This window comes from Pantherophis guttatus, chromosome 2 (assembly GCF_059756535.1).
Source record: "Pantherophis guttatus breed Tessera chromosome 2, ASM5975653v1, whole genome shotgun sequence".
Classification (NCBI taxonomy): Eukaryota; Metazoa; Chordata; class Lepidosauria; order Squamata; family Colubridae; genus Pantherophis; species Pantherophis guttatus.
In genome coordinates, this window is record NC_142064.1 from 43995592 (window position 1) to 44019329 (window position 23738).

At 37.4% G+C, this 23738-nt stretch overlaps 1 protein-coding gene across 1 annotated transcript; it reads left to right on the top strand.

The window, feature by feature from the left end:
* Nucleotides 1–6: 6 nt before the first annotated feature.
* On the top strand, nt 7–22554 carry ARSK (arylsulfatase family member K). The gene is made up of 8 exons (XM_034440700.3): nt 7–1054; nt 3050–3179; nt 3933–4092; nt 7829–8111; nt 12650–12821; nt 14441–14662; nt 18894–19118; nt 22271–22554. Exons 1-8 carry the CDS (start codon nt 656–658, stop codon nt 22537–22539), a joined length of 1860 nt encoding a protein of 619 aa, XP_034296591.2. The 5' UTR covers nt 7–655; the 3' UTR covers nt 22540–22554.
* The last annotated feature ends 1184 nt before the right edge of the window (nt 22555–23738 follow it).

The following is a 23738-nucleotide window of genomic DNA, read 5'->3' on the forward strand; positions in this document are numbered from 1 at the left end:
CGAGGTTCAGCATTCGCGGTGGTGATGGGAGTTGTGGTTCACCGGCGGAGACGTTTCTATTAGATTCCACGCAGTTACTCTTATTGTACACAGCTTCGAACTTTTCATTTCTTAAAGTAATTGGGAGGGGGGGGCTACACATTCCTTTTTACTACCGTGTGTAATATGCACTTTTCCTTTTACTGACTTTCTTAACGCTACTGCTGGGACGTACGTACTGGATTGCATTGCTAGAAATGCACGCAATCGTTTGGGGAGGGGAAAAAATTACGCTGCAAAATTTCACCTTGAGGATTGAGTTCATTTTCTTTTCTACACGAAGCATCGGATCCTATCATTAGCTAGCGAGGACAGAACGACATTACTGCACAAGTATTCTGATTTCCTAATTTTATTATAACCTATGGCTAGTTCCTCTCTTCACAGACAATGGTCCGTGGTCCAGTATTTACACTGTATCTTCCTTTGCCGCATAACTACGCTGTAGTTCGCACCTCATTTATTTATTTATTTAATTTCCCGTTGCCCCCGCCTTTCGCATGGTAAAAAAGGATGAGCTTTTTGCACATTCCAAACCTTGGACGAGAAGACCGCTTTAAAGCATTCAGTTACCAAAAGCATTGGCTTTAATAACAAAATTTTCACAATATGTATCATGGGAGTAGTAGTTTTTTCCAGTGCAGCTGTTTTGATGTCTTTTTCCGGGCATAATGGTGTTATTTGTAGATCACGAGCTTCCCAGCTGTGGAATGAATCATCCGGCAGGCTCAGTCAAGTGAGGATCGTCTGCCTGGCTGTGCGAAGTGAAAATGAGTCCCGAGAAGGAATTCTGAAAGGAAGGGGCTGGAGCCTTTGCTCTGATCTTAAGGAAGAAATGGGGAAAGGGGGGAGAAACCCTGCCTGCTTTACAAACTATATAATAGTTAGCTTGTGGCTTCTGCTGGTCCGATTTGTTTCTTGGGGACCCGTAAAGGCGAGGCCTTTGCTTCATCCTAACAAGAGCTGTGGTACCTGTGGAAAACCTAATGTTGTGCTGGTGATGTGCGATTCTTTTGTAAGTATTTTGTTTCCTTTTAAAAGACCATTAAGACAATTTTGTTTCCTACTGACTTTGAAGGGAAAGAAGGGGCAATGACCCAAGACTCATTTTCAGCTACTGAAGGCTTCCCCAGTGTGGTGCCCTCCAGATATTTTGGGAGTGTAATTCAGGGGTGAAATCCAGCAGGTTCTGACAGGTTCTGGAGAACTGATAGCGGAAATTTTGAGCACTTCGGACAACCGGTAGCAGAAATTTTGAGTGGTTTGGAGAACTGGCAAATACCACCTCTGGCTGGCCCCAGAGTGGGGTAGAAATGGGGATTTTCCAGTATCCTTCCCCTGGAGTGGGATGGGAATGGGAATTTTGCAGTATCCTTCCCCTGGAGTGGGGTGAGAATGGAGATTTTGCAGTATCCTTCCCCTGCCACACCCACCAAGCCACGCCCACAGAACCGGTAGTAAAAAAAATTGTATTTCACCACTGGTGTAATTCCTTTGGCCATAGTAGGATCTGATTGGCGGAAGATGTAATTCCCCACCAGGGAATCCCATATTCTGGAGAGTTGGCTTACTGTATGTCTCTTTGGCTGCTTCACCTTTTTGTCTCTTCCCATTTGAAGGAGAAACCTAATGCACCATTAGCACTGAATGTGAACTCAGTAGCTAGATTTTATCCAAACAGTTTGAGTAAATTAACTATGTAAAATGCAATCTTATGAACATTTGCCAATTGAACCAATGGAATGTACTTCCAAATAAAGTTGCATAAAGCAACAGTATGTCTTTGAAAGACAACTGCCCTCCCAAATGGAATCATAGGAATAGTGAGAATGAAGAAACAAGTGGTGCAAACGTTTCAAACAGTTCTTTGTGTACACTAGAGGGCCTACCAACACAATTAATAAAATAATAGGTTGAGAGAGATTTTGCAAGTTTTTCTGTGTTTTTAAATAATGGTGAGAAGGTGATTAGCATTAGAAAAAAAAAATAGGCATGGCTATTAGGCTTTTAGCCATGAAGTTCCTAGCAAAAATGAGTTGCCTGAGCACATGTCAGATTGGTCTTGTGGAATCCCACTGAAAGACAAAAGCTTTTAAACACATCATGTTTAATCCAAAGGTGCTTTTTCCAAAAGACAACTGGACTTTCTTGGTTTTTTCTTTGAAAACATTTCACCATGAAACATTTTTTTAAAAAATCCAAGAAAATCCAGTTGCCTTTTCTTTGTCTTTCTTAGCTCGAACAAATGAGTGACTGGATGCATTAAATTATCAGAACTGTTGACCCTTGAGTCTACAAGCACAGGATATTTCTGAGTTCCAATATCTAAAGGAGGTAGGCAGGACAGAATATATTCTCAATTAGAATTCTTTCTGTAATATCATTTTAAGTAACTCTAGCAAGAAATCTTAATTTTTTCATCTGTTAGGGTTAAATGATGGTGTGGTAAATTTATTGTTCCTTTGAGTCAGCACTGATTTCTGGAAATTGCATGGATCAATCCCTGCAGTTTTCTTGGCAAGATTTCAGAAGTGATTTGCTATTGCCTCTTATGATTTATATTGATATTGTTTCCTGATTGCTTATTTGTACCCTATGACTATCAAGTGTTGTACCTTTTGATCCTTGATGAACATATCTTTTCTTTTATGTACACTGAGAGCATGTGCACCAAGAAAAATTCCTTGAGTGTCCAATCACATTTGGCCAATAAAAAATTATATTCTATTCTATTCTTTCCTAGGGCTGAGAGACAGTGAATGACAGTAAATTACCTGACTGGCTTTGTGCCTAATGCCAGAACTAGAACTCGCCATCTCCCAGTTTCTGCCCTGGTGCCCTAACCCTTACATAAAACTTGCTCTCTTCTCTCCCTAAAAACATATCTAAAATCTATATCTAATTTTCAAAATAAATACAATATATAAATTGTGCATTTTAGCCACTGATTTGTAATATTCCTTAATCTCCAAATGCATTCCCACAGTCATTTTTTTTCCTTTTCCTGCAGGATGGAAGGCTAACGTTTTCCCCAGAAAATGAAACAGTAGTTTTGCCTTTTATAAATCTCATGAGGAGGCAAGGCAGTCTCTTTCTTAATGCCTACACCAATTCTCCCATTTGCTGTCCATCCCGTGCAGGTAAAATTATACATAAAAGGGCAATATTTGAGTAAATGGCAGAACAAAAATAAAGGACCTACAGAGAAAATGTATTCCTTCATTCAAAAAGCAGAGAGATAATATTTTGATGGATTTTCATGCTATAGGATCGTGATGGCGAACCTATGGCACACGTGCTGGAAGTGGCACGCAGAGCCATTTTCCCAGGCACGTGAGCTGTCGCCCAACTCACCTGCACCTGTGCATGTGTGCGCGCCCAACTGGTGTTCGGGCCTCCGGTGCGCATGCACGCAATTCAGGGGACCCAGCTGATCTTTGGAGCTCTCCTGTGCATGCATGCACGCATTTGTGCATATGCGTAAGAGTACTGGTGAAAACCACGCACATGTACAGCTGGTACAATTGTGCGTGCAGCACATGGGAGGAGCCGCGTGAAACCTGTGTACATGTGCAGATGGTGCGATTGTGTGCAGAGTGCATGGGGGGTGAGCACACGAAACCTGTGTGCATGTGCAGATGGTGCTGTTGCATGTGCAGCGCATGGTGAGGAGCCGCACATTAGCGAGGATGGCACCCAAGTGCATGAAGCACATACCTGTTCGGCACTCGGTGAGTAAAAAGTTCACCACCACTGCTAAAGGAGTTCTCCTGGAGCTTGCACAGTATTGTTCCATAGAAGTGGCAATTCCTTGCCTTATGGGCTGCTTTCCAAATTGTATCAAGTGAAGAAGACAGTTGTATAAACACATTGTTTTATTAATATTTTTTTAGCTATGTGGAGTGGCCTTTTCACTCACTTAACTGAGTCCTGGAACAACTTCAAGGGCTTAGATCCAAATTATACAACATGGATGGACCTTATGGAAAAGAAAGGCTACTATACCAAAAAATATGGAAAACTAGATTATACTTCTGGACATCATTCATTAAGGTGAGTAAAGAATGAAATATATCTCCGGGTTTATTGCTGAAATCTCAATCATTTTATTGTTTCTCTTTTAATTGATTAAATGCTTTTCAGTGCTTCTATTTTTTAGCATGAAAACAAAGTGTCTCATAGTCAAGGGCTCACTGTAAAAATGGTTTCAGATAAATTCTTAAAATGAATTAACTATTATGATGAACTCTTCCTCTCTACTCCAGCCTCATGAAATGATTTCTATTTTATAGTTAAACAAAATTTTGAATTAGAGGTTTGCTTCTGTTAGTGCTGTTGCACTACCAGTAGACATCCTTCCTTTTAAAAATGTGCTTTATATCTGAAAAATGAAGTGAACGAAGGCAAGTACCATATGTATGAAAATGCCTCTCATATATTTTGTACTAATTCAGCATTGCAGATTTCACATTCTTCAAAGTTGTAATTGGTGTCCAACTTCATACTTTATGTAGTATTTATGTCAAATCTTGTCTAGCTAATACGTTAGTCCTAATAATACAAAAATTAATACAGAGGGATTTTATTACCTGATAGAATCCAGCCTGGTATGTCTATTTGCTCAGTGGTAGTAGGAATACTAGTATAAATAATGAAAGCATAACATAAACTTTTCTTTAGAGCCATATGCAGCAGTGGTGAAATCTAATTTTTTTTACTACCAATGGCGTGGCTTGGTGGGCCTGGTATGGTGTGGCTTGGTAGGTATCACGGGGAAGGATACTGCAAAATTTCCATTTCCACACCACTCCAGGGAAAGGATACTGCAAAATCCCCATTCCCTCCCCACTCCTAGGGGAAGGATATTGCAAAATCTCCATTCCCACCCCACTCTGAGGCCAGCCAGAGATGGTATTTTCCGGCTTTCTGAACTACTCAAAATTTCCAGTACCGGTTCTCCGAACTACTCAAAATTTCCGCTGCCGGTTTTCCAGAACCTGTCAGAACCTGCTGGATTTCACCCCTGATATGCAGTTCTTGAGGATTTCAAGGAAGTAAAAATCAGTGTTTAAATTTGACTTCTGGTGAGTCCCATGACTGAGTTCTGATGATATCACACAACTCCCAGCTGCTCATAATTCACTTGGAAAAAAGCTTGACCAAGTCACATTTCTTAATCACCTTTGGATCTATTTTTTATTGCTTTGGACATATTAACACCCTTGGAAAAAACACTTGGGAAAAAGCTTAACCAAGTCACATTTCTTAATCACCTTTGGATCTATTTTTTATTGCTTTGGACATTTTAAGACCCTTCAGAACTACAAGTTTTTATTGCATTCACTGGGGAAGTCTCTTCCTTAGCTTTAGAGAAAGGAATTTTTAATATAGTTTTAAGAACTTTAAAAAAAAAGTTCTAGTATTTGGAATAAACAGCAAAACAATATATAGAGTTAAAAATGGGCTTACAATCCACATTGACTTGGAATAAAAATTTGAAATTAATTTTAAAAATTGTTCCCATAATTTTTTGGATGAGGGGGTTATTTGGAAAAAAATCAAATAGGAAGGGAGTTTGAAGGTTGGACACTAGAGGGAACTAGAAGAATATATTACAATTAAAGGCAAAGAATACATAAGTTTGACTCATTATCAAAGAATGGAGCAAAATACCTTCACAGTGGATATTTTAAGGATATCTTTGAATTCTAGCATCAGAAATTAATTTTAATAATATCTGATACCATAGAAGTGTATTAGTGATGTCACAGACAAAGAATAAGTTAAACTGGATAAAACTGAAATTGATTTGAATATATGTTTAATTATGACAAGTTACAAGAATGATATGGAAAAAGATGATATACTAGATATACAAATGAAACTGACTGATGTCTTAATATTTAAAAGGGACATAAAGTAACAGACAAAAAGTGATTTGTATAACCTTTTCTTATTGGATGTGCAAAAGAGCTATTAAGTTCTTGAAGGATTATTTGAGAGGGGACATAAATAATGAAAAATCAAGGTCTAAAATTATTTGAAGTGATTAAAAATAGAGATTGTTAAAAGTACAGGGAAGGAATATAGAGTTGGCTTATTTGATCAAAGTTATGATAGATATTTAATTATTTCTGGTATCTCTTAATGGACTTTTGCTGATAAATGAATGACAAGGTGTTTAGATTCTATTTATAGTTAAGCAATGAGATAGGCAAAGAATAGAGGTTTTTGTTGCATTTTGAGAAATGGTGACAACTTACTAAATTTATACTTGTAATGAAGAGGGAAAATACTTTTCATATACTCTTTATAATTATTTTTTTATTTTCTACACTTTATTCTTTTTATTCTTTTCTTACTTTTGGTAGTTTGTTATACATGTTTAAAAGATGTATTGAACAGGCTATAAAAATGCTGGATATTGTTCATTTAAAAAAAAAACAATGATTACATGGATATTAATCTCAAAATGGATTTAGAATTAGTTAATTAATAACGCTGCTATTCAAATCATCCGTCTACGCTCACTTAGCCCTGCTAAGTTAAGGATGTTAGGGAGAGTGACTAATGGTTGTTTTCTCTGTAGGCAGATGCTATCAGATCGAAGGGAAACAAAACCAGGGGAATCCACCACCAATCCTTTCCCTTAACTTGTACTACTGTAAAGCTGTAGGGCCTTGGATATTGTGTATCCTTTGCGTAACCTGCCCTGTTGTTATGATTGCTTTGTAAGCAACCCTTTCATTTTGAAATCAAGCAGAATAGAAATAAATCTAGGAAAATGTCTTTCGGTTCCAGAAAGGATAACTCCAGATATTTTTTAAAAAATAGAATAACAACCAATCACACAAATTCCTATATTTAGGAATTCTGTGGGAAGCTGCTACTAAGGAAGCTGGCAGAAATCTTTTTAAGGTTTTTTGGTTTGAATGATGTAATGAAATACAGTAAAACACTTTTTAGCAGAGATGTAGGTCACATGACTTTTGTGGTAACTAGAAAACCATTATATGGAGTAGAGATTGTTCAGTTTTTGATTAAAAAAACCAGAATAGGGATAATGGGGAAGTTAAATACTTTGACTAGCCCTTTTGCCGGGGAGGGCATGGGAAATTTACATATATAAGTACAGGATGAAACAAAGTTTAGGAACAGAAAAGAATCTGCTTCAGAAATTGCTTTGTTTTGCAGTCACTTTTCCAGTTTATATTGTTTCCATGTAAACTAATAATTGCTTAAGTCTCTGTTGGCCATTAGTCAGGTTTGGATGATATTTGACTAAAGTCAGTAATGAAACAAAGCCATGGTTAATTCTAGCTGCAACCATAGCTAGATTAAATACTTCTCTAAAATCACAGCCTGTCCCGTGATTTCAATTCACACAATCTACTTTGGCATGTTGAATGAGCTGAATCAGCATATATTGGCCTGTATTTACTGTTACAAGGAAGAACCTTGCTATGCTTGGTTTTCCTGAATGCTGCAGAAAGCTGAATTTGATAATCCTTGTAATCTCTTCTATTCTACAGTTCTGTGATTCTGTGAACCACAGCTGGCTTCAGGTTCATACATTCTTACCTTTATTTTCTGCTTCTATCGCTGCTGTGAGAGAAATAGGAATGTAAAAACTTTAGAATGAGTGTAATTTGGTTAGCAGCCTAACCTTTTTAACTGCAGTAATAGTTAATAAAAACAAGTCAAGCAATAAAACAAGCATCATAATCAAGGGTAATTTGCAAGCAATTATGATTCAAAAGCATACCTTGAAAGCTCTTCTTATTTTCAGTAACCGTGTGGAGGCTTGGACCAGAAATGTTGATTTTTTGCTTCAGCAAGAAGGCAGACCTGTGGCTAAACTCATAGGCAACAAGACATATATAAGAGTCATGCAAAAAGATTGGAAGGTTACTGAAGAAGCAGCAAATTGGATAAAAAATGAGGCAACTAAACTATCACAGCCCTTTGCTCTGTACCTCGGACTAAATTTGCCTCACCCATATCCTTCACCATCCTCAGGAGAAAATTATGGGGCATCCACATTTCTTACATCTCCATATTGGCTACAAAGGGTACGTATATACATAAATATGTACATCTAAAAAAGATTTAAGAATTCTTTTGTCAGCTTACTCTTTATTGGTACATAAATCAACTTCAGTCTAATATTTATTATTCATTTGTTTTGACTGATTGATTTACAGCTCTCCTTTTCTTCAGGAGCTCAAAGTAGCATAAAGCCCTCTCTCTTCCCAAGTTTTCCCCACAAAAACATCCTGTGAAGTAGTTTGGGCTGAGAAATAGTAACTAGCCCAAAGTCATCCAGTGAGCTTCTCTGGCTGAGGGACTTTAACTATGCTACTAGATCAGCCTTCCATAATCTGGTGTTTTTTCCAAAAATGTTAGATTCAATGTCATTGCCAACTAAGTCAGCCCTTAGCTAGCCTAGATGAAGATCTGGGGTGATTATAAGACAGCACATGACCTGGGATAAATTATTGGAAGTCAAGTAGGAAGTAGCTCATCTCTCTAGCAACATATTTTGGCATAATTGTTTCACTAGTATCACCAGTGATGGCAGTATAGTTTGCTGTGAGTGTTACCTGCTGAATAATACAACAGCATCAGGAGACTGAAGGAAGTATTAGGGGAAAAAATGGTAACAATCTTATTATAAGCATCTAAATCTGGATCCACCCACCATCATATACTGTGTACAACAAGTTACAGAGCTGTAGAAGAAAATTGCTGACTGGAAAAAGCTTCCACACTAAAGTCACTAATGGGATAAAATGTGGAAGACAGGAGGAGGATAGGGGAGTGAGTGTGGCCAATGCATTTCGCTTCACAAGAAAACATGGTTGTTCCACATTTGATAGATTGTGAATGGTTAGACATCATGTAAGCATAGTAGTAACAGCATTTTCTTTGAAGGGGGCATTTGTGTGTGTGTGTGTTTGACTTACAGGATTTAAATTGGCAATGTGATTGATGCCCATATAGTCTTTGAAATGAAAAAGTTTGCTGATCTTGTAGTCCCTTAGGCAATGTTCCCACAAGAAAAAGAATGAAACTAGCTGCTACAGTTAGTCTGAGTTGCATGTGATAATGTCATTTTATAAACTGAGCAATTATGATGTTTACTAGTATAGATTTTGCATTGCCAATCTGTTTCTTGTTATGTATAATTAGCTACAATATTGACTCTTAGATTGATCTTTCTTAGAGAAACTGTAAGGCCCTCGCTTTATATGGTGATTGCTGTCTGGTAGGACAGAAAATGTGCCATAATTCTGCTGGCTTACATTTTCTATTTTAATGCTGCAGAAATCCAGCTGTTTTCTTGAATAAAAACCAGTTACTGCTATTATTTTCATGAAGAGGAGTCAAAAGCTCCTGTTTATTTGTATTCCAAAAGAATTATTCCCAGATGTTTTACAATGGCTAACCACACTCTCTAGCCCCGTTGCCATGGCTTCTGCTGCCGAAAGGCACTGCGGCTCTGTAATGAAACAATTTCTCCACAAAAGCATCCTCACATAACATATTTATTTTTTTATAGTTAGGACAGAATTTTACTGAGCCATTAAATAATTGTTACTATTTTTCTCTTACAGCATTTTCATATACTGTAGTATTGTTCTTATGTTTAACCCAGGCAGTATACAATGTAAATTTAGCTCTGTTTTTGCTAATATTTTTCAGTTCTGAACATTCTTAAATTGGGAAGAACTAGGTTTGTTACGCTACAAGTATGTTCATGTTAGGACTGTGCAAGGTTCAAAAATGATTTGGAGAAATGCTTTGGATTTTGTATGAGCTCTCTATTATTCATTCAAGCAGCCTAGCTTTTCCAGATTTCTGCATGAGTATAAGAAAACATGCCACTACTTTGGGTCAACTCTATATCACTGTTAAGGTAGTGACAACTCTTTTTCAAGCTCCTTTGGAAGACTGTAAAAACCCAGACTGCTTTAATGAAAGCTCAGTGATGCATGTTCATGCAGTGTTCAGAAGGATTTCTAATAATCATTTTGGAAGGGTACATACCCATAATGGACTTCATTCAGTACTTCAATCAGTTACTTCAATCTAGATTACTTCAGAAAGTAGCAGAAAGCCTATTCAAGTTTTTTTTCTGTCCCTTTCTATTCTAAACAAATCAAGACAGGGTTACTTTGAGCGTCTTTGTCTCAGGGCTAAGTAATCTTTCCTCCAAGTCTCCCCCACTCCCATGACTTGCTTATTCCTTCCCCTCTTGAACAGTATTTTCTTCCTCCAGGTTATTGCTGTTTTTTCTTAGCTGCTATAGTGATTCATCTAAGTATATTGGAACCCTACTGAATCAATCAGTACCACATCTTGTTTTCTGTCTATGAGGTTGCCTAGTGACAAACACAGTACTTTTATATATTTATGGTGCCACCTCCAGTGTAAATGATTGATCCAGGTTTTGGCTGTCTAACTGCAGCAACTTGAGCAGAGTTAGAACTGTACAACTGTCATCATGACAGTACACATATGATATAAATGTAAACAATGACTTTGTCTTTTTTTTTTTATAACACAATTTGCTATTGGTGCGTATGACTACATGCTGCTGAATATTCTGCTGAGCTGTGGAATAACAGTACAGAATAACAGAATTACAAAGTTGGAAGGGACCTTGGAAGTCTTCTAGTCCAACCTCTTGCTCAAGCAGGAGACCCTACACCAATCCAGACAAGCGGCTGTCCAGACTGTTCTTAAAAGCCTCCAGTGATGCAACAGCCACAAAGTCTGAAGGCAAGCTATTCCACTGGTTGATGGAACTATGGAATTCTCCCATCTCGACTGGAATAGAGCTTAGCCTGAATTCATTTTTTCTGTTCCTTTGGTGATTCAGCTTAGAGCAGTGCATCAACATGATGCTCTCATAGTACACTGTGTTGCTAAGCAGATGGTTTTTAAGGCAATATATTAGCTGGATTCAGCTTGGAAGCATGTGGTTTGTTTTCAGATACATGAGATGCAATAAGCAAGAAAGCTACATTTTGCAGACAGAAAAGGCATTATACCGGTAGATATATAAGGCATTTACATGACATGAGAATAAGTTTCAAAAGGCCTACCTCAAAACTTCTTTAAAAGCAGCAGTGCCTTCTGAAAATAAATTTTAATATTCAGTTTACAATCTCTGAGAGTTTGACACTGACAGAAAAAAAAAGAGGGAGTCTCTCAAGGACATGCAAACCGTGATACAGCAGTGATTATAGGACTTCTTGCACTGATGTTCCAGGCCACTGAATTCAGGTAGTCCTCAACTTACAACAGTTTAGTGTAACTGTTCAAAGTTACAATGGTGCTGCAAAAAGTGACTTATGGCCATTTTTCACACTTATGACCGTTGCAGCATCCTGGAGTCATGTGATCACCTTTTCCCAATTTCTGACAAGTAAAGTCAATGGGGAAATGAGATTCACTTAATTATGTTACTAATTTAAGAACGGCAATGATTCACTTAACAAATGTGGTGAGAATAGTGGTAAAATAGAGCAAACTCACTTAACAAATTTGTCACTTAACAACATAAATCTTGGGCTCAATTGAGGACTACTGTGTCAGACTAGACACCTCCCTCAAAGCCCTTCTTTTGGCCAATTCTTTGAGCTCCTATTCCTCACACTATTCTTCAGTTAAGTTTCAGTAGGTGTTATTGAGCAGAATGAATATGATTCCTCCAGGGGTGAAATCTAGCAGGTTCTGACAGGTTCTGGAGAACCAGTACCGGAAATTTTGAGCAGTTCAGAGAACCAGCAGCGGAAATTCTGAGTTGTTTGGAGAACCAGCAAATACCATGTCTGGCTGGCCCCAGAGTGGGGTGGAAATGGAGATTTTGCAGTATCCTTCCCCTGCCATGTCCACCAAGCCACGCCCACCAAGCCATACCAGGCCCACCAAGCCACGCCCACAGAACCGGTAATAAAAAAATTTGGATTTCACCACCGGATTCCTCTTTTGCTTCTGCTTTTGTTTCCTTTGTTTGTTTTCCCCCTTTGTCAAAATAGATAGTAAGTCTCAGAGGAAGGGACAACTGTCCTTAGTAACTTTTTTGAGTAACAAAAATGTGTAATTGGGTAACATTTCAAAAAGAGTATTTTTGAACTAAGTTATTTTTAAGAATACAGATTAACAATCAAACTGTGTTGTGACCCCTCCCCCCTATCATATCTAGGTTTATAACTAAATTAAAGTTTGCAGGAGCAGTTTCAAACGAGGATTTTTTACTGTTATCCTACCCATTCACAGATTTTAAAAGAAAGTCCAAGGAACTCTATTTTCTCTTTGTAACTGTCCCATCACTTTTTTCATCTCTTCTCCTATTAAAAATGTTACATATAAAAAATTGATGTAGCTCTGCAGGGTCCTAGTAATGACAGCAGCTGACCTCTCAGAAAAAGTCCAGTTTTTCATTTTTGTGTACTACCATTCTAGGGAAAGAAATTTTCTTTGTAGTCTCATTTTCAATCAGCATGCTTACTTTTGGCACCTACTTGAAAATTGCCAACAAATTGCAAATGCACAATAGAGCTATTTTATCAAATGCGGCACATTTCTGTTTTGTTATTAGGTGATTTATGATGCCATAAAGATTCCCAAATGGCCTCCATTTTCAGAAATGCACCCAGTTGATTATTATTCTACTTATACCAAGAACTGCAGTGGGCAATTTACACAGGAAGAAATCAGAAACATTCGAGCACATTATTATGCCATGTGTGCAGAAACGGATGCCATGCTGGGTAGGTGATACCAAGTTACTACTTTCATAATATATACGTTCATATACTTGTTTATCATCCTGATCCTAGTGATGTAATTTTTGTACATTGTCAGAAATTTTGGAACTGTTACTTCTTGGAAGCTTTCCCCCTCCATCCGAAAAAATGTACTTGAAGATATTTTATATTACATTTTCCTTTATTCTTTATTTATTTAGGTATCTGCCTATATAGATTCATGAAGAATACAATATAACCATGTTAAAATAGTCAGCATTATAACAAGTCCTTTACAAGATGGTATCAAAACTATTATCTGGGAATATCCATTCATAGCCCCTATCAATTTCAGATCTGTGATTTATTTATTTTTTTTGGTTCTTTAGAGCAAAGGAGATTTTTAATATTTTCGAATACTTTCCGTTCACCCTCTATAAGGATATTTCTTTGGGTCAAGGAAAACATCTCTGCCATCAGGAGCTGGTTAATATTTACATAGGCTCATACTATTTGCAGAGGACATTTAAGGATGGTTCCTTATCACTTGTAATGGTGTCCTTTGGCTGCATATTATATTGCTAATTTGAACCAGCTAAAATATACCTTAAGAACTTATGTACACTGAAAAACACACTTATTATTAGGATGCAAAGCATAACCCTATGAAGTGTTAGATAGAAAATATAATAATCTGCTCTTACGACTTTGAAGCAATCTTATAATTAGAATCAGAGGTGGGTTTGGGCAGGTTCTGACCAGTTCTGGAGAACTGGTAGCAGAAATTTTGAGTAGTTCGGAGAACCGATAGTAAAAATTCTGACTGGCCTTGCCCCCATCTATTCTCTGCCTCCCAAGTCCCAGCTGATTGGGAGGAAGTGGGGATTTTGCAGTATCCTTCCCCTGCCATGCCCACCAAGCCACACCCACCAAACCATGCCACATCCACAGAACCGGTAGTAAAAAATTTTGAAACCCATCACTGATTAGAATATATGCTTTTAAGTTGGTGTGATGATGTTAACTTTTACTAATTATCTACTCACAACATAATAATTATGGGCCAAGACTTTAAAATTACTCTGAAACAGTGGTGGTATTCAGCTGGTTCTGTCCAGATCGCATGAACCGGTAGCAGCAACTGCGGGAGGCTCCGCCAACCCGCCCGGACGTAATGTGTGACTATTGCACATGCACAGAAGGCTGTGTGCATGCGCAGAGGTGACGTGTGCACTCATTTTTACGAACCGGTAGGGAAGGTAAGTGAATCCCACCTCTGCTCTGAGACATCAATCACTTTGTTTTAATTGACAGCTCAGATATAAAACTGTGTTTAAAAGAAGCTGAATTTTCTGATATAGTTTGTAAAATTTGAGGGGGAAAATATAACCTGGTTATATTTATATAACACTATTTATATAACACTATTTAAAAAATAGTGTTTCAAGTATGGAGTTTTGGAAATCAGTTACATTTGATATTGTTAAGCTTTGAAAGAAACTTAGAACTTTCAGGGAGAAACTTTCATGATCACTTATCACTAAATGTTCTTATTAGCAAGGAAGTATTCCTCAGAATGTTTGCAAACATCAGTGCTATTTGATTAATATCTTAACATGTTTTTCCTTTGTCTTGTGTTACAGGTGAGATACTTTCTGCTCTAAATGAAACAGGACTGCTTGGAAGAACTCATGTAATATTTACTGCGGATCATGGAGAACTTGCAATGGAACACAGACAGTTTTATAAAATGAGCATGTATGAACCAAGTTCCCATATTCCCTTCCTTATAATGGGTCCAAATATTAAGTCGCAGTCCATATCAAATATGGTGTCCCTTGTGGATATTTATCCTACCATGCTTGGTAAGCAACGTTTATCCTACAGTAATAAAATTTATATTTATGGAATTGTTTGCTTTTTTAGTATTGTTTGGTGCCATTGTTTCATCTGTTGGCTGCCTGTTCTTTCTGGATTAATTTTGGGAGACAGTCCTAGTTGATAGGAATTATGAAGTTATCAGGATATTGCCAAGACCTTAAACAATTAATCAAAGTTAACTATGTAGTGACAGTGAAGGGAAAGAAAGGTAATTGAGAATCCAAAGATTCAAGTTTGAAGAGTTCAAATAACAATCTATATACTTTTCTACATCTTTTGGATTTTAGGGAAAATTATCCTTAATGCAATTATCTACACTCTACCAATTAATTCCCTTTCAGTGGTTGGTGCTCACATGATATAAACTGACAAAACCGTGTATCAGAAAGTGCCTTTCTCTATATTCTCTTGTACTTTTTCAATTGCTTTTATTGGCAAAATTGTTTTAGGATATATTATTATATATTATTTCCAAATTTCAAAGCATTTCATGCCTTTTCATTTGACCCAGTGCCCCTCATTACTACCGATATGACACTTGGTAGGTCTTACTACAGACATGGCACTAACTGGTCTTTCTGGTTGCTTTCTGACCAATCTCCTCAAGAGAGGTTTCTCCTTTTTGGCAGGTGGTGGACCTCTTCCTAGTTATAGAGTAACTGGATCGCCTAAGAATAAATGTACATACATCTCACTTGTTTTTGTCTTGGCTAGCAGTATTTAGTAACATTAAATGATGAAAAGGAACTAAGTTAATATATACAGTATATCAATATTTGGTTCAATGACATTATCTGGGGCAATTGATTAAAATGCTATGGAGCCCTGTGATTCCTGTCATTCTAAGGGCAAAGAGGAAAATGTAATAGATTCTCAACCTGGGGTTCATATCAGTGGTGGGTTTCAAATTTTTTTACTACCAGTTCTATGGGTGTGGCTTGGTGGGCGTGGCAGGGGAAGGATACTGTAAAATCTCCATTCCCACCCCACTCCAGGGGAAAGTTACTGCAAAATCCCCATTTCCTCCCTATCAGCTGGGACTCGGGAGGCAGAGGATAGATGGGGGTGGGGCCAGTCAGAATGCTGTCAACTGTTTGGGAGAGTCTCAGGTCTCAGTGAGTGCAAATGGCCACTGATTGCTTTAGTAAAGTGTCAGAGCCTATCCATAGAAAAAATGCCAAGCCCTAAATAGGTTAAGGTTAAAAAAGAAAGCCTTAACTTCCTTAAGAAAGAAAATTAAGAAAGCCTAGCTCCTCTTTAATTAAGCAACGACATGAACTCCCACTATATAAGACTGAGCTCTAGGTCTCCTCCCCAATTAGAAAAAAATAACCAGTTTTCTGACCTGTGTTTCTGTAATACCTTGCTTCATATTCTTCCTCCTAGTGAGGCACATCTCCAGTTCCCACAACAATTGAACAATCGGTTGTCTCAGAAACTGGAATACTCACTGTTCTGCTATGGATGAAGTCTTGCAACTTGCTACAATGTCCTTTGCAAGACACCTTGCTTTATCCATACCTTGTGTCTGGTCTTAAGAAACGTTTAAATGGTCATCCATGAGTTCTGATGTTTGAAAATCCCTGTCTCTGGTTGGAAACAACTCTCTTCTTTCTTGACTTGTTTTCCTATGATATCCCTTCTGATTTCCTCCTCCTCCTCCTTGCACTATGATTAGAAATTCAGCTTGACTTTCAACTGGGAACTGAGTGTGGAATTCTTTGGAATTCAGCCTGTGAACTGCCTTACGCTTTGAGGGAGGATGGACATTCCTGCGTCTAAATTCTTCAAGCTAGCAGTCTGTGACACTGGCATATTATACAAGGAGGCTCTTTTTGAAATCTTCAAGTTGTTACATACTGTCTAAATGATTAGCCCTTAGCTCTGCCTTACTATTAGTAGAAGATACAAAACATCTAATATACTAATAAAGCCTTTCAGACTTATAATTGCCTTGTTTTCTGTTTGTACCATTCCAAGCCTTGAGTATGACTTAAAGTGATCTTTAGAGATTAATGTCATTCCCTTAAGTATCATGGAATAAGGCACTATATACATTAATAAAAGCAAGAACAATGCTTCCTGAATGGTGATTCTGGTTGTTCCCCACCAATAGGGTTGGGAACAGAGCCAGATTCACTTAAGCGTCAAGTTACTAACTTAACAAGTGCAGGATTCACTTAACAACTATAGTAAGAAAGGTCATAAAATGGGGCAAAATTCACTTAACAACCATATTGCTTAGCAATGGAAATTTTGAACTCAGTTGTGGTCGTAAACCAAAGTTTACCTGTAATTTGGAATAAGGATTAGGCCTTCTCAATAAATTGACACTTTTAAAGTAATGATTTAAAAATTGTTCAAAAATTGAGAATGCTTCCTCATGCTGCAAAAAATAGTCCTTTCAAAACTACATTCTTATAGGAGCTTTATTAATCAGATAAACCATATCTTTTTCAAATCCTTAGTCTTCCAATTTAGTTAGCAATTTTTGGTTCCAACTGTGTTTTTTCCACAATCTTTCTGAAGTTTATATTTTTAAATTGCTGTCCTTCCTGTTCTGTTCATTCCCATATGTTCTCCTGATTGCTCTATCCTGTAATCAAAAAGTTAAAAATAAAAACAAATCAACAGGGTTTAATTTATTTAGATGAGTAATAAAACAAATGATTAATGTTACCTTCTCAGCCATCCTGTTTGTTAAAAACATAAATTATTTCCCCTAATATATAGTATATGTTCTCTATACATACTGTTTTATAATATATTATTTCACATGTAAGGTCCAGTTCAAGCCTTAAATATATAATCATGCTAATGCGTTTAGTGCCAGCACTCTAAAAGAGTTTTTGATGTAGCTTCAATTCTGAGTAATTTTATAGCAAATATGTTCCTTGAACTGAATTTTTCAAAATTGCAAATGGATATTAAAATGAGTACAATAGCTGTTGAGCCAAACTAATTTTTGTATGAGAGACAGAGGCAAAAAAGTATGTGTCTTGTAAATCAACTCTCCAACCAGTAGAATATATTCATTCATTCACACATACATATATTTATTTGTTTTACCCTCCTTTTATTACTTTTATAAATAACTTGAATTGGCGAACAGACCTAATGCTCCTTTCTCCTCCTATTTTTCTCTTCAACAACAACCCTGTGAAGTAACTTGGGCTAAGAGAATGATTGGCCCAAAGCAGGGGTGAAATCCAGCAGGTTCTGACAGGTTCTAGAAAACCAGTAGCAGAAATTTTGAGTAGCTCGGAGAACCGGCAAATACCACCTCTGGCTGGCCGCAGAGTGGGGAGGAAATGGGGATTTTGCAGTATCCTTCCCCTACCATGCCCATCAAGCCACACCCACAGAACTGGTAGTAAAAAAGTTTGGATTTCACCACTGGCCCAAAGTCACCCAAACCATCTTTCATGCCTAAAATGGAACTAGTATTCTGCTTTCTAGCTTGGTGCTTAAGACCTACTATTGTTACACAGAAAAGCTCAGCTTAGACATTGCATGAAGCACATACAAGATTATAAATAATGTTAAAAATTCTGATTTCTTACTCAGTTGTCCAGATACAAATCACTGCAGACTTCTATGCAGACTAATGAATAAGGAATATAAAAGATTGTGTGTGTCCTATTCTAAACCTGAATAGTAATAATCACTCAGAAACGTTAACATATTGATCCATGGGTACATTTAATTAATTAAATTTAACACCAGTGAGAAAAACCAATGTTGGCAACCACCTTCTGAAAACATATTAACAAACTATAATAGGAATTGAATATTATGCCTTTTTTGAATCAGTGTTAAGATCATATTATGAACTCAGCAGACAATTGTGTGCATATAAAGAAATACTTTTGGGGTGCATTTCATTAAGTCAATTTAACTGAGATCTTGATAGACTTTATTTTTTCTGACAATCAAATATAACAACATTTCAACATCAGTCCTATGCTCAGAAAATTGAGAATAGCTCTATTCAATATAATGGATTATCGCTCCAAGTATAGAACTGTGCTGCTAACTTCCATTTGGAACATAGAATAGACATAAAGAAAAGAGGCACAGTAATATTACCAGAAGAGCAAAAAGTTGAAGTGGTTGAAATGGTATAATTTCTGTTCCCTTCTCCTCAATTTTATACATTTTGTTTCTTATTTCAGCTTTCTAATTGTTTTCTATCAAATTGACACTTTTTTTCAGACATTGCAAGTATCCCCATTCCCAAAAACATCAGTGGATATTCACTGATGCCTTTGATATTAGAAAAAGGAGATTATAAAGCCCTATCTAGAGGGCTCCGTCCTCCTTGGATTCTAAGTGAGTTTCATGGCTGCAATGTGAATTCTTCAACCTACATGCTGCGAATTGACAAGTGGAAATACATTGCTTATTCAGATGGCCACTCCGTATCTCCTCAGTTGTTTGGTAGGTTTACCATTCGGTGAAAATATCATTCTTATTCTCTGATGTGATCTGAATGATCAAAATAAGCTGATTCACTTCCATATTGCGCAGGTTCAGCTACACAGTCCTTGCCTTGTACTAGCACAAGATCCCAAACTGTGAAATAATGCATCTGTGTTACGCTTTGTTCCATTCAGCAAAAGAACAGAGGAGTGATGCACATCTAGGGTGAAGAATATTGATTAAAATTTAAGGTCCTGTAAACAAAAGCCTGAAAGAATATCAATGGAATTAGCATGTAGTTTTAATTCAGCATACAGTACAATAGAGAACAGTAAGTCAAAGAATGCAAGAAACATGACCTACAGCAGGAGACAGAGAAGATAGCTGTGCTTTAAAGCATCCAATACCTATTCTGGTCTCCTGGGATCTATAAATATGGGTTTCAATCTCATGCTGAACTGTGCCCAATCTGATAATTTATTATTATGGTTTTATTGCACAGCCAACCAGATGTTCAGACTGGATTTGGCATTTTTGTCTACCTATCGAGTCTTTTCCAGGGGCCTGGGATAGGCAGATGTGGATGTTTAATGGTGTTACAGATATTGTCACAGGATGTAAGCTGTTCCAAGCAAAGCTGCTTTTTGCAATTGATTAATGATAGTGTCAAATCTGATGTTGTTCAAGTGGTACTCTAGACATTTTGGAATTGCACTCAAGGCACCTATTACTATTGGTCCTATCTCTGTTTTCTTTTGCCATAGCCATTCTACTTCTGTTTGCAGGCATTTATATTTTGTGATTTTCTCCTGATCTTTCTTTTCTATTCTGCTGTCCCAAGGTATTGCAACGTTCACTGGGCAAACTTTTTTTGTCCTTCTTATTAACAATTGTTAAGTTGGGATATTGTGTGTCTGGTGCTTGTCTGTTTGAATTCTAAAGTCCCAGAACACTTTAGCTTCTTCATTTTCTATTACTTTGTAGATAAGATAAGATAACTTTGTCATTTTTTACTGCGAGTACACCAGCCCACATTAAAAATGACATTCTGTTGCCTGCTTTCAAGAGAAGGTGCATATCTACCCAAACAAATACATAACACACATATATACATGCTATATACATACATAAATATATATTTACACCATACATATATATATTAATCACTGCCCATTTTGAATGCATAGCGGAAAGAGGAAACTTGAGAGTTCAAAAGGTTTATGCTATATGGAACAAAACTGTGACTGAATCTAGATGTTCTGCTTTGGATACCACAAAGCCTCCTCCCAGAAGGTAACAAGGAAAACAGGATGAAGAGGATGTGTAGTGTTCCAGACAATCCTGCGGACTCTGCTCAAGCATCACTTATGTGCTAAGTCCTGGATAGAAGGAAGTGAACTATCAATGGTCTTTTCTGCTATCCTCATCACTCTCTGTGCTGCCTTCCTATCTGAAGCAGTATTTTTTAGTCCCACCATAATTGCTTGCAGGCAATTATTTCATTAATTATTTCATGTTACTTCATTAATATTTCATATTAATTCATGAGCTAGGGGTTCTGGGGTCCAGAGCAGGCCAGTTGCCCTCATGGCTGAGAAAGATCTCCTGACAGCTGTCCTGGGTAAAAGACACAAAGCCGCTGCCCTGCCCCTCCAAGAATCACTTGGTGCTACTGCAGTCTAGGCTGAGAAGAAACTCCTGTCCTAGGCTGCTTCCACTCAGTCCAAGCTATGGAGGTGCCAAATAACCCTTTTTGCTATAGTTATGCAGGTCACAAAACTGCATAACTTTATATTTATGGTTATTTAAATTATTGTCAACTTGCAAAGCATCCCTGGCCTGCTCTCGAATTGCCATAGGCCAGGGGGGATGGGAAACCGGCAAAAATGGCACAGCAGCCAAAGACAGATGCACATTCCACACTTATCTCTCTCAAGGCTGTATCCCAGGGTTACATACAGCAGCCGAAGGGGAATGACCTCTACAACCCATGAAATTGCTCTATTGGCGAATGTGATTGATGACACACCCTGGGGAGAGGGGGGAAACAAGGTCATAATTGGAGCATAATTTACATAGGGTCAGAGCTGGCCCTGACAATTATATTAATTATAGCCACAGAAAGCTATAGGCTTGTGACCTGCACAAGCTTGCTACCTTAGCTTAATCTAGTAGCAAGGGTTGGCAAACTAATTTAATTTTGTGTGCACTCTACTTTTACTGTTTCATGAGTAATGTCTACATGCAGACATGTGCCCCCTTCAAGGGAACCTAGGATGCAGCCCCTAAGCTTTTAAGTAACTTGGGATTCCTTAATAAAATTATTCATTAATGGGAATGGTTCAAAGGTCTTTATATCCCCAACACTTTCCCTTTGTTGGGAGAAAACCCTTCCGCGAAGGGAGGACCAATTCGATCATTAAAAAAAAAAAAATCTTCAGTTTTTTCCACAGCTTTGCAAGTCCTCAGCTTCATTGCCTCCCTTTACAGAATTAATTCATCCTGCTAAGAGAGCATCAAAGTGGGTTCTTCCTCTTTGATCTTATTTGCCCATCCCATCTCTACTTTCAAAGGGAGGCTGTAAAATGCCAGAGAAGTTTCAATGAGAACTTTCCTTCCCCACCCCCATCCCCATCCACTCTCCACTCCCACTCAGGAGACCGTTATGATTATAAAGGCTTGCATTTACTGCAGACCGAGTGTAAAGTGGAAGAGAATAGCTTTTTTTTTCTTTCTCTGCAAATAAAATACCTGTGCAGAGACATACAATTTAAAATTCTTTTCAAGTGACTTCTCTCAAACTGCTGGTAGCATAGGCACGTACCCCTTCTCTGTTTGTTCAGATAACAGATGGAGCAGCCTATGATTTAGATGTCACCAACAATATAAGATGCTGTTGAATTCCAGAGGCATACTTTTCTTCTGTAGTTGCTGCAGAGTGTGTGCATGTTTCTTACATTCTAGTATGATAACATAACGGGTGGAGGAATTGCAAAGATGAAATGTTTCTTGCAAAAGTGCAGTGATTTCTCGATTTAATTAACATTAATTGTTATTGGAGTGATTCAATTTCTTAACTGAGTTGGAATCAGACTACACAATTCTAGTTTTCTAAAATTAAGCTTATGTTTATTGTAAATTTCTCTTAACCTATTTTTTCTTTGTTGTAGATCTTTCAACTGACCCAAATGAACTAACAGATGTAGCCACAAAGTTTCCAGCAATCACACAATCTTTGAACAAGAAGCTATGCCATATAATTAACTATCCAAAAGTTTCTACCACTGTTGAACAATATAATAAACAACAATTTATCAGCTGGAAGCAAAGTTTAGGGCAGAACTATTCAGATACAATAGCTAACCTCAGATGGCATTGGAGCTGGAAAAAGAACCCCAAAAAATATCAACATGCCATTGACACATGGATTAATGAATAAATTAGTAAGATTTCAGACATTTGTACATGGTATTGAATAATTATATCTTGCTGCTGTAAAAGGGAACATAAAATCAAAATTGTTCACTATTCCCAGCCTCCCTATCGCCTTATATAAATTTACCCTACCAACCAATTTCTTAATTAGGGTGCATTAGTCAGATTCAAAACTAATTTAAGAAGAAAACCTGATAATGAATAACATGATGCTGCTATCAGTTGTGTTGCAGTGAGGGTAATGACACCACATATGCAGTAATAAGAGCCCTGGTAGCGCAGCAGACTAAAACACTGTTATTAACATCAGCTGCCTGCAATTACTGCAAGTTCAAATCTCACCAGGCTCAAGGTTGACTCAGCCTTCCATCCTTTCTAAGATAGGTAAAATGAGGACCCAGATTGTGGGGGCAATAAGATGACTTTGTATAAAATATACAAAAGTATGAAGGCTATTGTTTAACGCATTGTAAGCCGTCCTGAGTCTTCAGAGAAGGGCGGGATATAAATAAATAAAAAAAAAAGTGTGATTGGGCAAATGGTGACACCATTACATCAGTGTATTCCAACATCTAACAGAGTACTTCAGTTGTTGCATTTATACAATCACATGGTCATGCATGTTGTGACATTTGCTCCCATTATTTTCCCAATGTTTTGATTGCCCTCAGGGCTTTTTTAATGTAAAAAAAAAATCAAACTTATCAGTTCTTGTCTCTCTATTCATACAATATAGCACTCAGAAGATAAGAAACATTCCATGTACTTTTGATTGAGGTTCTCCAAATGGTGGCCTCTAACAGCTATACAGTGTGAATCCTTGGTGGCATCTGAGCTTGGTTGTTTACTTGCAGATAGTTCATTACATATGCATACGTATATGCATACCTGTCCCCAATTATAAATAAATTTCCCCACTGGAATATAAGCCAAAAATTAGCATTTCTGTTGAGGGCTGACTCTCCTCCCCTGGTAAGAGTGATCACTCGATACCTTAAAAGGTTGACGGCAATACGAGCCAGTTATATCAAGGAAAATTTTATCGATTGTAAGAAAGATGAGCTCAGTTAGAGAGGAGCTATCCTATTTGGGTTATCTAGTCTTGGCAACTTAGCTATTGAAATTTGATATGGTAAAATTTTAATGTCATCTATCATATTTTTTAAATGTTATCTAATTCTGGGTTTTATTTAATTGACCAAA

What these genes read in the sequence shown, in the direction of transcription:
- ARSK (XM_034440700.3), top strand. Translation starts at nt 656, where the DNA reads ATGGGAGTAGTAGTTTTTTCCAGTGCAGCTGTTTTGATGTCTTTTTCC. An exon ending in TGGTGATGTGCGATTCTTTT is followed by an intron (nt 1,055 to 3,049) that starts GTAAGTATTTTG and finishes CTTTTCCTGCAG; the next exon opens with GATGGAAGGCTAACGTTTTC. An exon ending in TATTTATCCTACCATGCTTG is followed by an intron (nt 14,663 to 18,893) that starts GTAAGCAACGTT and finishes ACTTTTTTTCAG; the next exon opens with ACATTGCAAGTATCCCCATT.